Here is a 15,601-nt window from a genome sequence, read left to right as displayed (position 1 = left end):
CTGCGCGGAGCAGGGCAAAAGAAGGCAGGGCCTTGTCCTTTGCGCGTGCGTCTTCGTGAAGGCGGCGGAAGCGGCGCTAGTCAGATTCGGCTGACCCTGACACAGATCCCGTGTTGTTTATCGTGTGTTTTTCCTTCTTTCGTTTTCTGTCCGGGTTTCAGGCTCGGCCATGTCGTACGGCCCGTTAGAGACGTACCGGCCCGGGGGGCTTCCGCCCCGGGACTTCAGCGCCATTATCCAGACCTGCAGCACCAATGTACAGCGCCTGGCACAATGCAGTGAGTGAAAACCGCTTCCTCCCCTTCCCCACACGACCCGCTGTGTCTTAAGTCTTGTCCCCTCAGGCCTCCTGAATTCTGTCCCCCGACCGCCTAAACAATCTCTGTTACCGCCCCCCTGTCATGGGTTCCACCTCCCAACGCCACCTTATCCTCCTCAGATTCGTCTTTTTTTTTTTTAAGATCCCGCCTTTCCGTTTACAATACGTTCAAGGCGGCTCACAGCTCCCTAAGGCAATTTTTCGACCTTCTGTAAACTTGATTCCTTTAGCTGCAGTGGCAGGCAGTTCCAAGGGCCCCCTTTTAGCGAACTTTAATCCGCAGTGACTGCCCGCTCTCTACCCCGATGGTCTATTAAAGACAATATTTAAAACCGATAGAAAGCCATTACAATCACTCACCCCCATGGCTTTCTCTTTTTTTTTAAAGGCCCGCTTTTCCCCCAATAGGTCCGTCCCCCCCCCCCTTATCTACACCCCACACACCCCTTTCCTTCGTGTTTCTGTCCTAAGGGTTCTTTTATTTATTTGGTTTGGTCTGCATCATAAAGTATTGCTTTCAAAAAATACAGTAAAATAGACCAACATAAACAAGAGGAAGCAAGATCTGTATTTATAAAAAAAGAAGAAGTTAAAGCCACAGGCAGTCTCATTATTCATATTCATATGAGTGGGAGAATTATTGCAAAGGGATGAGTCAATCTCTGCTCATTGCTACCTTGCCCATGCTTCACCTAATAGCTTCCTAACAATTATAAATATCACTGAGGCCGCTTCACGTGTTCTTTGTTGACTAAAAGGCAATCACTTCATTGTAGTCAAGAGGTGTGACCTGCATATAGAATATAATGGCCCTGTGGTTATGTATTTCATTGTGTGTCTTAATTCTGCCAAACCATTGACATCTCTTCTGGTTTCCCTATGTGTACATGTAGCAAAATACACTTGCATGTGATCACTGCGTAACAGTCTCTATATATTGTTTCCAGCTACACAAAAGTGCTTTTGAGGAAGGCAAGAACAGTCTCTGAAATTGTCTTGAGTCTAGTTAGTAAGGGCCCATCCAACCTCATCTTAATATGGAATATGTACCATTTAATTCCCCCTCATCTATACAATCATCACCAGAGAGAGCTGCTGTCCCAAACTTCCTACTTCCTAAATCTGAAGTTTCCCTGTCCTTCAAAAATCCAAAAGGGACATATGCTTCCTTTTAAAAGTGCCCCTGTCAGCTTGGGGCATCTTTGGTTCTCTTTTTTTTTTTTAGTGTGAAGCAACTTCTTCAGAGGTGGGGTTGCTTGAACCAGCATATAGTGGAAAACAGGGAGAATGAATGCCAAAACTCTGGGTTAAAATCACATCAGAATATAAACTGTTCAAGTATAGATTGTAAGAGGATGGGCCCTAAGAGACCTATTTGCCATGTCGTTTCTTTGACTTTTATTTATGCCTAGAGCTCACTCAGTCTTAAATCTGACAACAGTGCCTAGAAAATATACATAGTTACCTGTCTGATCCCATTCTCCTGCTCCCATTTACAAATGCTACAGAAGGAAGAAAGGACAGACTTCTTGAGCTTTGAAAGACTTTCCAATTTTTATGTATAAATTAATATCTGAAGTGGAAATGTAGAGAGGAACACAAGCTACAGTCATACCTTGGGTTACAGCCACTTCAGGTTGCATTTTTTCGGGTTGCGGACTGCCGAAACCTGGAAGTACTGGAACGGATTACTTCTGGGTTTCGGCAGTCGCGCATGCGCAGAAGCGCTAAATCGTGCTTTGCGCATGCACAGAAGCGCAAATCACAACCTGCGTGTGCGCAGACGCGGGTTGCAAACGCTGCGGGTTGCGAATGTGCATCCCGCACGGATCACATTCTCAACCCGAGCGTCCACTGTACTACTTTTGTGGCTGGGAAAAAATAATCTTGCAGCTCCTACTCTACTGCACTGCAGCCTTTCCACTAGTCCTAATCTCAGATGCTGTGGAGCTAAATAAGGGCTGGGGGGAGTAGACAGTTTGCATAAACAGTTAGTTTCAAGAATTAGCTACCTTTAGTAACATTTTGTGTCTGCTTTGATATTGGTAGGTATATATATATATAAAACAACCTCCAGAGGTTACATTTTGCCTCTGTAGTTCATGACTGGGAGCATGAGAAGTATGCTAGAAAAAAGACAAGTGCCCTTTCCCCAGAGGCATCCCATTTTATTTTTTGCAATATTGTAAACCACTCTGATTTTTTAATATAAATAATGGTGTATAAATATTTTAGTAAATAATTTGTTACATATGTTTCTCATCTTTCTATCAAAAAATGCCCAAAGCAGCTATTACCAAGGCACACAAAAACCAAGCAATATATCACAACAAAACTATATAAGATCAGGTTAAGGTGTTCAGCGTGAGGCAGAAAAAGGTCCTCCTTTCCTTCCTCTCTGCATTTTTAATCTGAAATCTTAAGCGCAGTATTGCGCCCAGAGCTAAGAAACTACTCACGCTAATGAAATTCCCTGGTGCAAAATGTGCCTGGAACAATGGGCGTTTCGAACACTGGGTGGCTCCATTTGGGGTCAAACAGCAAGGGGGACAAAACTGAACCCTGTAGGAAACCACAGGTCAACTTCAATGGCATTGAGCAACAATTGCCTGGTGCTGTTCCCAGGAAACAGTCCTAGTACTAGGAGCAGACCCACCGTAACATGGTGTTCATCTACTTCCCACTCACCGAATCACTCAAGGAGTTTACTGTAGTTGATGGTATCAAAAGCTGCTGAGAGTAAGAGAACCAGCGGGGTTGTCGTCCTCCTGCCCTTCTGCCACCTAGGTGTCCAGTGCAGTTTAGGTGTTATACCTGGACTTGAAGCTGGACTGAAATTGGCCTAGATAATCCACATCTTCTGAGCAGACTTGTAGCTGAACTGCAGCCACACTCTGAAACTAATTGATTAGGAAGCTGTGGCCCAGTTTGCACATAATGCTAAACTGTGGTTTGATGAACCTCTGTGAGCACAAAGTGTTTGGCTTGCATGCTTCCCATCCCATGTAGCCACAAGATGGGGAGCAGCAGCATGCGAGTATGACACTTTCTTGGGTTCATAGAGATTTGTCCACCTAACACTAAACCAGGATTTAGTGTTATGCTGAAACAGTCAAATGTGCATGCTCTGCCAGACTAATATTCAAGACAACTGTTCTGTGATTCTGCACAAGTAATTCACAATTGCAAGATTTTTTTATATTTTCGGGCTTTATTTAAGCATTGTTACAGACTAGCTTGATCTCATCATGTTCGCAACCTAGCACAAGCAAGCCATGAGTGTTAGGACTATATATACTGTATTTGCTTATAACTCTCAGAAGGTGTTTATTATGTCTGATTTAATTATCTGTTCTGTGGTTTACTGACATAAGGCCAAAATAAGCATCAACCTGGGACTGAACAGTTTTGAAATGTGAATGCAGAATAGTTCTCTTCCTGTCTCTGTCTTTGGACCTGTCTCTACCTCATCTCAATTCATCTTTCAAAAAGTTGCTAATTTGTACTAGAAAAAAGGAAGGAAGTCACTGAAATATATATTAATATTAAGTTCAAAGAAAGACATCCTGCACATTCCTATGGAAATTTACAAGAAGTCAGTCCCATTGAATTCAGTGGGGTATGGTTTATTAATCTGATGCTCTCTAGTTATTTGGGTCTACAACCCCGATTGGCCATGTTGGCTGAACATGGTTGTTGGCTGTGCTGGTTGGGGCTGATATGAGTTGTACCCCAAGGTATCTAGAGAGCACTAGGGCAATGAAGGCTACAATAGGGCTCCCAAGTCTGTCGTCTTCTCCCCAACCTCCCTCCCTTTTTATTTTAGATTTAACCTTTGCACTGTCACTTACTTGTTTTATTGCTGCTTTGTACTTTGTCACTTATTGCCGACAGATGTAGTGATTTCAGAAGTAGTTTTTTAATCGATTGAAGTTTTCTTCCAGTACTCTCTACAGTCATAACAATATTTTTTTTAATTAATTCATTGAAAGACAACTTTGTGTTGCCCCAAAGAATGTCTCCTTCTGAAAATAGTCAAATCCCCTTTAAATTCCTTTTGAAGCTTTAGGCTAAACGCACCACTGAAATGGATGCAACCTATCCTCAAGTAATTATAGTTAGGATCAGGCTATGATTTGAGCAATGTTTTTTTTCCCTGGCAATATGTCCTTAGAGAACTTTTATGCACAATGATAACGCACAATCAACTTTGCTTCCACAGCTTCTCAGATAAAGAACTTGATGAGTCAGCTGGGAACTAAGCAGGACTCCAGCAAACTGCAGGAAAACCTGTACGTATGACCAGAGCAGTTCTTAAAGTGCACATTACAATGGCAAACCCAAATACTTGGATAAATTTTGAATATCCTGCATGGGCAGTAGAATGTGGTTGGTTGAAGAGATGATGCCACTTCAGTCTGCAAGGGGAGGCATAGCATTTTTTAATACTCTCCTGTTTGTGTATCCCACAAAATAAAATAGCTATAGTATTTTAAGGAGGGGGTTTTAGCCCAGACTGCTGCCTGTTGTGCTAGTACACTACTTTGGGTAAGTTCATATAGGGCAGGGATGGGGAATCTACAGATTCTGTTGGACTTTTAGTCCCATCAGCTTCTGCCAGCATGGCTAATGTAGCAGAACATTCATGAATGTGATTCTCCACCTGCAGTCTAAAAAACTGCCCATTCTACATCAAGACTTCCCCATCTCATGCGGCTGCATCTGTAGGCCATTGGACACAGTAACAAACTGCTGTACAACTTGTTAATTCCAAAGAGACTAGAAATGCTTATACGGAAGGAATGTCTATTCACTTCTGGGGGAAATGAAATTTAGTATTGGGAGGCACCCAACAAGAATCATGTGGCTGTCCTAAATTGCTGCATAACCGAGTGAATGAAAAATTAGATTTGTGGGTAGCATAGTTCCTGTTTATGTGCTCAAGCTTCCATTTTGAAGAGTCTAGAAATCAAAGCTGAAAAATGCATTCTTTTTTCATAGACAGCAGTTGCAGAACACAGCAAACCGGCTTGCCAAAGAGACCAATGAATACCTGAAGGAGCTGGGCTCCCTGCCACTCCCCTTATCTGCATCGGAACAGGTATCTGAGTCTTCTGTGCTGCGATAGGTTGGAAGGAAAGCTTATTTCTGAAAATGGCGATATTAGTGATGTTTTTAATGGAATACCAACTTCATTGTTTTGATGGGATGTGTAGGATACTGTGAAAAGGTGAGTGAGGTCCATTTAGAGCAGGGATGGTTAACCTGTGGACCACAGCCACCAGCATAGGCAACAGTCAGGAATGATGGAGATTGTAATGCACCAACATGGGGAGCCCACAGATTTCCCATCCCTAATTTAAAGGCTGAACTGTTTATATCTGCAATTTACTGGCACATGGTGGTTTTTCCATTGGAATGTAATTAGTATTCTGGGGAAGAGGGTTAATCCCTCATTTCCATCTGCTGTAGTGAGTGAGGAAACAACAGATGGTTGAAGGCAAGGGAATCTTTCAGTATCTGCTAGTGCATGGAATGGATGTAAACACTCAGTTTAAATGCTAGTCTAAAGCTGAATGTTATCTAGGCCAGTTCTTTTCCCTTCCCAGGCTGCTAATGTTCATATATCGAGCCATAAATGCAGACTGGTATTTGCCTACAGCAGATATGAGATGCTGTGGGTGTCTAATAACAAGCAGGATCTGCTGCTCTCCTCAACACCTGACAAGCAGATGAGGTGACTAGCTTTGGGCAAGACACAGTGCAGAGAAGTGTTTGAAATGATAATAGGAAGATTCAGCACATGGGCTAATACTAATACTAAAGTTAAGAGGCCAGCTTTTAAGACTGCCTGTGTATTGCCTGTGTACCTCTGCTTGTGTGTAACAAGGCTTTATCCACTTCTGTATTATTTTGCTTTGCAAACCACGGAGGAAGGGAGAAAGAGGTTAAATGGGGGGGGGGAATCACTTCTCCTTAACTATGACCTATTGATGAACTCCCCCATGTCATATCAAATGGTAGCACAGCTGAAAGTGAGGGGTTTTTATTTCAGTGTGTAATGCCAATAAACAATAAGAGAGATTATTGCCCAAGTAGCACTGCGATGATAGTCAGCTGAAACTCCTCTTTCACTTCCCTGCCCCATTCCTGCCTACAGCTTCTGTAGAACCTTCTTAAGTAGTTTGCCTTTTTGCTCACTGCTGCACCAGCAAACAAAAGACAAGTTGTCTATGAAGCTGCAAAAAAAGTTAAATAAATATGTATCCCACTAACTTCAAAAGAAGATGGAATGGAGGCTGGGCAAAGGAATCCAAGCCCTTGATGTGCTGTGCTGGAGGGGGTTTGGATGGAGCAGAGGTCTCCTTCCGCCCAGCCCTGCTGGGCTTCACCAGCTATGTCTAGGGGAGAAGCTCCAACATCAGCAAGGGAGTTCTACTGGTGAGGAGCACCTCAGTGCACCCATCTGCCCAAATGTTAGACCAGAGCTATTGAACTGGTATGAGCAATCGGGCTGATCAAGCATAGCCAGAGGTTAGGATTGCAGCCTTAGTCCACTTTGCTCAGTTGCATTTCTGTTGTCAGATGCCTATAAACTACAGTATAGACCCAGAAACATGTACTGGAAATGCTGTGGTTTGTGTGTCTCCTCCCTCACAGTTTGTGAAGCTGTACTTTGATCTGTGGAACAAGGTGTTATTTCCACCTTGGAAATAACCCTTGGAAATCCTGTTGGATTACTGTTACAAACAAAATCCATAAAAGGTAGAAATAAGGCATATACATTCTCCTTGTTATTGGATGCTCCTTTTTGCTGTTCTACACAATAAGCCATGGACATAATTTGTGTTTTCTAGCGCCAGCAGAAACTTCAGAAGGAACGTTTAATGAATGACTTTTCTGCAGCCTTAAATAACTTTCAAGCAGTGCAAAGAAGAGTGTCTGAAAAAGAAAAGGAGACTGTTGCCCGGGCAAGAGCTGGTTCTCGTCTTTCTGTAAGTTTGTCATCCAAGCCTCTCCTAAAGAAAAAGGCTGTTACAGGCTCCGTTCAAATGTTTCTTTTTAAGCATTTAAATGTTTTGCATTGTATCCTGTAAACATGACAGTTCTTGACCTTGGTTTTAGCTAGGGTTCATAACAGATCCTATACTCTGCCTATTCTGTGAGGTTGAGATTACTCTTTCAGCAAACACAGTACAAAAATATAGTTGAAGTGTGTTCAGAATACACCATGATTCCCACTTGGAGGCAATACATATAATAACAACAACAACAACACCCCCTGCCACAAACAAATTTTAAAGGTCAGAGATTGTTTAATCAGCCAAGGGCATCATACCTTGGTAGGTCATCCTACCAAGAACAGACTTCTGATGCGTTGTATTGATCTGGGAAGCCTACCAGGGTAAGTGCTTTGCTGAGAGACAGTTACTTCCTGGGACTATGAGTCAAAGCCACCCCTTGGACCACAGTAATTAGGCGAATTCTCCTATCTGTATTTTTTTAATGTTGAGTAAGGTTCCTGCTCCCACTATAACTCTTCCAAAACACTGCATTAAAATGGTTTCTCCCCTGCATTGGGGAGTTTGTCCCTCCTTCAGCATTGAGGTCAGCATTGGCCAAGTTGGTTGAGTAGATAGGAGTCTGACTAATTCCCATATTTAAGGACAGGAAGCAATACTCCTAGTCATATGAGTAGTGACCCTGGATTGCATATGTTTCCCTTGCACACACTTGTGGCACACACAGGATTAAGAGGATTAATTCTAGTGAGTGATCATGCCATGCAACAGAGGGCTTGACTGATGAGATTATTATCCCTTGCTATTTAGTTTTGCTTTGTTCAAGTTATTGGTGTTTTTTAGAAACAAAAATACCCAACTTCCTGTACTGGTTTATTAGCTACCTTGGAAGCTTAGTTTGAAAGGCAACCTTAAAATATTTTAGTTAAAAATAAGTTATCTTCTCTTGACTATCACAAAGCCTTTTAATCTATCGTTCTTTGTCATGCCCATTGAAACCAGCAGGACATGAAGACAATACTGATAGTGATCAGGCATTATAATGCTTCAGTGTTTCATCACATCCTCCAGCCTACTTAGTACAAACCTTACCTTGTTGACTGATGAGAACTAAATTGTTTTTTCCAGGGAGATGACAGGTCCAGGGAAGAACAGTTGGTCTCATTTGACAGGTAATGTTTCCTTCTTTAAGGTGACAAATCATTTTTATCTCTTCAAATGCAATCATATCTCTTAATCATATCTCTTGACTTGGGGAAAAATGGGTGGGGAACAGGAAAAAAACAAACAGGCATTGGTGAATTAACAATGTGTTCCAATAGTACATAAGCTTCTTACTCTTGAATCAGAACAAAAATGGCCCATTTCAGATGTCAGACCAGTGTGCTCCCTTGATATGCTCTCTGATTCCCTCACTTACTTCCCAGTTTGCATCAATGACGGCCAAGACCTGAACCATGGTCTGTATCCAGACTTTGGAAATTGAGTTTGAACCATGGCTTGAATTCTGGCTTAGAAGCAAACTGGTTTGTGGGCACTTGTTCACGGCATCTGGTTTGAGCAAGTAATTGTTAACGCAAACCAGGAAGAGAGAGAGGTAATTTGGGGGGGTTAGGAGGGAGCATGCCAGTCTTGGACAAAGCTCTGATTGTCAAACTATGACTGAGCTGTAACATCTCAGTCAGACCTGTTGCACTTAAGTATAAATACAGATCCTGACTTTTACCAACATTATTTTTACAATTGACTGTTGGGGGCAGAGTTGCAAAAAAACTCTGACTATGTCATAGGACATTTCAGATTATTTTCTTGGTACTTTCAGTCCCAATGAACTATTAGCATGCATACGGTTGCCAGTTTATGTGTTTTAATTCACTTTAGGATGATGTCTGCAAGCTTTTGAAACCTAGGTGACAAAAATACATCAATACCTATAAAATACCTATAAAAACAGCTTCAGATTTTTCTGGAGTAGTAGACTCATGATCTGAGCATAGGAATTTTCATTGGAGAAACAGGATAAAACAGACAAATATTTTTTCAATAAATTGTGAAATAGGTAAGTGATTCATTATTTGGAGAGCACTCTCCCTCCTTTAATACAAATCAGGCATTTAGGTGAAAATCCAAGTGAGTATTCAGTAATAGTTGGAATAGCAGACTGTAATGTAGCATTCTCCCTGCAGCAATGAAGAGTGGAATCAGATGCAGTCTCAAGAGGAAGACGTAGCAATAACAGAACAAGATCTTGAACTAATTAAGGAGAGAGAAACTGCCATTAGGCAGTTGGAGGTGAGTGGATTAGGACTTGAACCAGATGCAAAGTTTTAAAAATTGCTTTGTTGTATTTAAATAGGTCTAAGCGAGAAGACTTTGAGATTCTTCTGAACCACACTGGTCCCCTCTGTATTTTCTTTAATTGCATACTGGGATACGCTGTAACTCAGCAGTGGGGAACCTCTGACCCACAGGAATCTTGACCTGCCAGGGGGTAAAATTTGGCTCATGAGGCCATTTTTTTTTGGAAACCATGCCCACATGCCAATCATCGGATATGCGGGGTGGTGGTGTTTGATTCTGCATTAACTGTATGCTCCAGTACCCCTGCTGGTAATGGGTGAATACAACCAAAGAAGAAGAATTCCATGCTGCTTTTTGAACCTCTGAAAGCTACAGGTTTAAAGAGCAATTGGGTGGGGTTTGAAAGCCCCTTTGCAAGCAGTCCCACACTGCTTTTCAAACAACCCAGTACTGCACTTTGAAGTCCTGACAGTTGGGGCAAAGTATCTGTAAAGTATCGGTTCAGCTGTATACCAGTGAAAAAAAGGTTGAGACTTGACAGCTTCCCAGTATTGCCTTGTTGAAATACTTATCACAAATTTATCACACAGCCCTAACATATACACAGTCAAAGATTGGGGTAAGTGTTCAGAAAACATAGGCTGTGACTCTCTTGAAGTTGCTGAAAGGGAGGAGTGAAGGATGTGGCTATCCCAGGCTGGAAACAAATGTAGGAGCTACTAGGAAAAGGAAGGAGATCTGCTTGAAGGAGGTATAAGCAGGTCAGGTGGGCAAGAAGCCGAACTTTGGAATATAGGAACCAGGCAGATGGAACCAATGATGTTTCTTTGGTGTTGAACGGGGGATAAGTTGTAGAAACTCATTCAAGTTTTGAAGACGGAGACTTCTTCATAAATTCTGGAAAATGTGGTTGTAAATGTTTCATTTCAAAGGGATGTGAGGACTTGGATCCAAAAAATAAAAATGTAATTTTTATTTTTGGCATTTTTATACCACCCTATTAACTATGTCATCTCAAAGGCTTGTAAATAATACTAAGACAGTTTCCCAGGAGTCACTTTTCAGAGGATCAAACTATTATAGCAGAAAAGTGGGCAGGAAAGCCTCATCATGTGGGTGTTGTTATTTAGATCTAAACCATAGTAGAGTGGATGTCCATTTGTGTTACTTTTTCCAAATGGGTTCTGTAAACATGCAGTTTGGAGAGAGTAACTCTTCATGACCTTCTTCCCTTCAGGCAGATATCCTGGATGTGAACCAGATATTTAAAGATTTGGCTATGATGATCCATGATCAGGGAGACATGATTGGTAAGATGATACCTGTGTTTGCTATGACAGTTTCCCTCCAAATTGCTGATTGTGCAACTTTTTATGGATGCTTATGGTTATATGTTCAGCCTATGGTGTGTTACTAGCTGAGAATTCATATTGGAGATCTTTGAAACAAATTGAGTGTTCTTTGTGCCAGGCAGTGTGCTCTAAATATATCATTTGACTTGAACTATTGTATATAAGCTGTAGCTGAGAGGACCAGTAGCAGAAACTGATTTGGCTTCTTTTGAGTTGAGTTGATTTGATAATGCTGTAAATGTAAGAAAATGTGTGGACACATTAGATACTTGCACAGGAGCATTCTCATTTTAAACTTTCTTTTTTTTTAATTGGGCAAAATAGAGGCATTTTTACCACTTCAGAAGGTGGGGCCTTAAGTACTTGTTCACGCTATACCTTTTGAAAATGAGCTGGTAGTAGTTTGTCAGTGGATTATGAGACACAGTATATCAGGGCTCATAGCACCTGTGATTTTTATGATAAAACAATTTTATATACTGACTAAACAGACTTCATTACAAAAAGTGAAAACCTGGACACAAAAGTTGATGGGGTTGCCATACATCCATATTTTCCCGAAATTTCCCCAGTTTCCACTTGGACACTGCTTCTGACTGCGGTATGTCCGGGAAATTCTGGACATATGGAAACCCTAATTAAAGCAATGTTATGGGGTGGGAAAGCTGTGTTCCTTGTTCTTATTTCATGCGGGTGGAGGGAGAGTAGAAAGGCGGGGAAGTTCAAAATGGTGCAAAAAAAATGAAAACAGATGGAGCAAATGGAAGGGTCGGGTGAGGAGTTCTCTGCCAGCATTGCCTCAGACCTCTGGCAAAGGTGACCATTCCCTGCCCTGCAAGCCCACCGGGCAAGCATGAAGGGTGATGGGAAGAGAAGCAAGTGACCCCATCCAAGTTAGTTAGTTAGTTAGTTAGTTAGTTAGTTAGTTAGTTAATTAATTGTATTTCATAAAATTCAGAGTTTAACTCTGGCCCCACCCACCACCACTCCTTAGGTTACTCCTGCAGGAATGGAGCCCTCGACAGAACAAGATTCCCAATCATTGATATACAGGCTGTTGTTGTTGTTGTTATTATATATACAGGCTGTTGTAAGAGAATTGTACATCTGTGTGTGCTCTTCTTCCCTATAGATAGTATAGAAGCAAATGTAGAAAATGCAGAAGTCCACGTGGAAAGTGCCAATGACCAGTTACAAAGAGCCGCTTATTATCAGGTAACATTGTCTTCCTTTAAAAGGAAGGGAGGTGGGAGCGGAATCAGTCTTGCTAAGTTTCTTCAGAAAAGAGAAAGCAAAGCTCACTTGAAACCGACGGATTGGATTCCAGCTAACTTCTGTTCAGAGGGAGACCCTTTGAAATTAATGGATCTAAGTTAATCTTGCCCATTAATTTCAGTGAGCTGGCTTTAATATTGGATACCACCCATGGTTCTTCTAAAACAAAAATAAAATGGTATCTACATACTTCTCTTTTTCAATTCCTTGTGACACCTTGAAATTCGAACTGATGGAAAAATGCATAGCTTTTAATGTTGAGATTCTTCCCAGTGAATTTACCCTTTGCACAATCTAGAGGCAGTAAGCACAACTCAAGTCTATATATGAGGACCTGTAACAGAGTGGTGGAAATCTAGAATAGGCCATTGTTGAACCAAGGACCTTACGTACAACAACATCCTACCCACTTGACTGTGTCCTTTCTTCTTTTGAATTTCTAACACATTCTATTTCTATCTCCCGGACTGTGTGGCACCATCTTAAAATATTAATGTTAAAGCTACATGAAAAGTGCATATGATACATGGGTCAATGACATTTATTACAGGTATTTATGTACCGCCCTTTAATAAAATTCTGCGTGTGGTTTACAATAATATTCAGTAATTAAAATGGCAGAAATAACTATAAAAACAACTAAACTGTAAATATCAAGTAGAATAAAACAAGGGGGGAAGCCCGCTATGAGACACTGAGTTTAAAAGGCTTAAGAAAATGATATCTTTGCTTGGCACTGGAGTTATGAAAGAGTGATGTCTAGCAAACACTTCATAACTGAAGCACCAACACTGAAAAGACTCTGGTAGCCACTTACCTCATTTCAGAAAATTTCCCTATGTTAAAAATACAGAAGCAAAATAAGCCAGTATCCCCACACCTATCAATAAAGCATGTTTTATCTGACAGTCATGATTATTAATATTGCTAGCAATTCAGAAATGTGCACAGAGCAACATATGCATGAACAGGCATTTTCATCATTTTTCTGAACAGCAGCATTTTATTTATCATATGCTGAAACCCACTGGTGTTTTTTAAACTGGGGAATTACAAAGGAGCTTTCAATGCAGTATGGAGCCTTAATGAAAAGGAGAAGGGGGAAAGCCCCACTTTGTGCACAAATCTACCTGGTTGCTTCTCTCAGTCAACACCACTGGCAATAAATTTGTACCTTCTATTGCTTCCTTTTAAATACATGTTAAATATTCAGCCTTGATTGTTTAAGCACTCTTTTGACAATTTCTGTTGTTGTCCTCTTCTTGTTGATATCTTGTTCCTTTTCTCTTTGGTTAAGTATTGCGTCCAAACACATCCCACCTTCCTATTGTAATGAGCTGAATGTTATTTTCTTATCATCTTCCCAGTGTAAATGGATTTTTCCCTATTTGTTTTCGTTTAACAGAAGAAATCTCGTAAGAAGATCTGTATCCTGATTCTTGGTCTGTCTGTGGCTGTTCTAATCCTGGGACTCATTATTTGGCAGGCATCAAAATGAAGCCCTTACGTGGAACTGAATGAATTGCAGAGTTGTTGTTTTTCTCCCCAAAGGGAAAACAAGTAGACAAACCCTGTGGAATGAATTGATTGAGAGGAGATGAAACACAAACTGGTTTTCCTCTAGTAATTATAATATATAGAAACTAACATGAAGATAACTAGTTATTGGATTTAGTGAACCATGAAGACAGTATTTATCAGTTAATGTAAAATTATTTTATGTAATCAAACTTGTGGGGTTTTTTTTGTTTACTATACTATTGCTGTCCTGAATATAAAGTGTTGGAGAGTGTGATCGGTAACCTGTTAATTGACAACATACACTACAAATTTAACGTATTAAAAATACATACTGCTTTTATAAGCGACTTGCATAGGAATAACTTCTGAGAACGCCAGAATCTCACTAACTAAGCAACTCTCCAATGAATTTGTTGCTGTGATCCAGAGATTTGCTTTAAGAGTGTGCGGTGAGCTGCAACTCTTTTTCAGTTCCTCTGCTGCCTTGTATACCACTTCTGAAACTTCCAGAAGTTGCTCTTCATTGCAGCATGGTAGTCTTGTGATTAAAAGTCCAGGCTACACAGTAGCCTTTGTTTTAAACTTCTCAAGAGAACTTTAAACATCTCCCATCTTTTTTAATGGTATACCATGAAAAATGTTTTGGTCACTTGCATTTGGAACCGAGAATGTACTCCGTGATTACTTTTCTGAGCTAGAGGTATTTGTACCTAGTATTCAGTAACAGGTTTTCTCCTTGATCCATTTTTGTGGTGACAGTGAATCATTTAGCAGTGTGTCCAAATGTATTGTTGCCTAATGAAGCTGTATTTGATGGTGGGCTGCTTTACTCTTGTCTTCCCAACTTGTACCTCTAAGCCCATATATTACACATTTGCAGCACGTAAAAAATACAGCACAGAGCCTGTAATGGGTAAAAAATGGAGGTGGCATAGAAAAATAGTTATACATTTTGTGAGCAACTATGGCAAATCTGTCTTTGCAAGAGAACATTTTCACCTTTGCAGGCTAGGAGCGTTACTTATCTCCTTTGGCTGAGAGATCTGACCTAGACTTTTTGTCTGCTCTGAATTGCTGGGTAGAGCTCTTAGGTCTATTCCACTCCTGCAGGATAACCGATGTAAAAAAAGGCTGAAAAGTTGACTTGTTTATAGACTTGTAGCAATTTCTTGGGTAGAATTGTAAATCTTTTTACTGACACACTCACTATTTATTTTTTTTCACATTTTACTTATTGAAATTACTAAACTGTGAAAGTTGGCGCTGGAGAAAATTGATGCCCTCAGTTGCACATCTTTCTTTGCACTATTGCTCCATCATTCCATCCATTTAACTGTCAATAAACATTTTTTAAAAGTGTTTTGACATTGTGTATTTTCTTCAGCTCAGACCTAAATGCAAAGATCAAATCACTTTCAATGCCTGGAGAAAACAACTGTCTTTGGGTAAAGTCTTTGACATTCTGATAATTTATTATGTTGCTAGTTTTTGCTATATTTAACTCCTTTGGGAGGAAGCTCATAATATAATTTAATAAATTTTATAGTTAATGCTTCTGACATGAATTTGTGTCTGGAAGTTTGCATCATAATAAATTAGTTTTTAAAACAAGTGACAGGAACTTCTGAAATGCTGTTCCTGATAAATATAGTGTATGCCCCATTCTGTGAGGGGGTTTTTTTAAAAAAAAAAGAAAAAAAGAAAAGTGAAAGTGGATAATATGCACAGGGTCATCAGCAATTGGGAACCAATGGATTAGAGCTAAGTTTTATCAAAATCTTGCTCAGGAGATGCCAGTGTTACAAAAAGTT

The 15,601-nt window shown here is 40.5% G+C and overlaps 1 protein-coding gene across 1 annotated transcript; it reads left to right on the top strand.

The window, feature by feature from the left end:
- The first annotated feature begins 14 nt into the window (after positions 1-14).
- STX12 (syntaxin 12) lies at positions 15-15,149 on the top strand. Its single transcript, XM_081202052.1, has 9 exons — positions 15-278; positions 4,542-4,611; positions 5,321-5,420; positions 7,177-7,314; positions 8,470-8,513; positions 9,528-9,633; positions 10,880-10,952; positions 12,127-12,209; positions 13,675-15,149. Exons 1-9 carry the CDS (start codon positions 170-172, stop codon positions 13,765-13,767), a joined length of 816 nt encoding a protein of 271 aa, XP_081058178.1. The 5' UTR covers positions 15-169; the 3' UTR covers positions 13,768-15,149.
- The last annotated feature ends 452 nt before the right edge of the window (positions 15,150-15,601 follow it).

The sequence above is a fragment of the Podarcis bocagei genome (assembly GCF_964188305.1).
Source record: "Podarcis bocagei genome assembly, chromosome: 7".
Lineage (NCBI taxonomy): Eukaryota > Metazoa > Chordata > Lepidosauria > Squamata > Lacertidae > Podarcis > Podarcis bocagei.
This window is presented reverse-complemented; position numbering and strand designations above follow the sequence as displayed.

What these genes read in the sequence shown, in the direction of transcription:
- STX12 (XM_081202052.1), top strand. Translation starts at nt 170, where the DNA reads ATGTCGTACGGCCCGTTAGAGACGTACCGGCCCGGGGGGCTTCCGCCC. An exon ending in CTGCCATTAGGCAGTTGGAG is followed by an intron (nt 9,634 to 10,879) that starts GTGAGTGGATTA and finishes TCTTCCCTTCAG; the next exon opens with GCAGATATCCTGGATGTGAA. An exon ending in AAAGAGCCGCTTATTATCAG is followed by an intron (nt 12,210 to 13,674) that starts GTAACATTGTCT and finishes TTCGTTTAACAG; the next exon opens with AAGAAATCTCGTAAGAAGAT.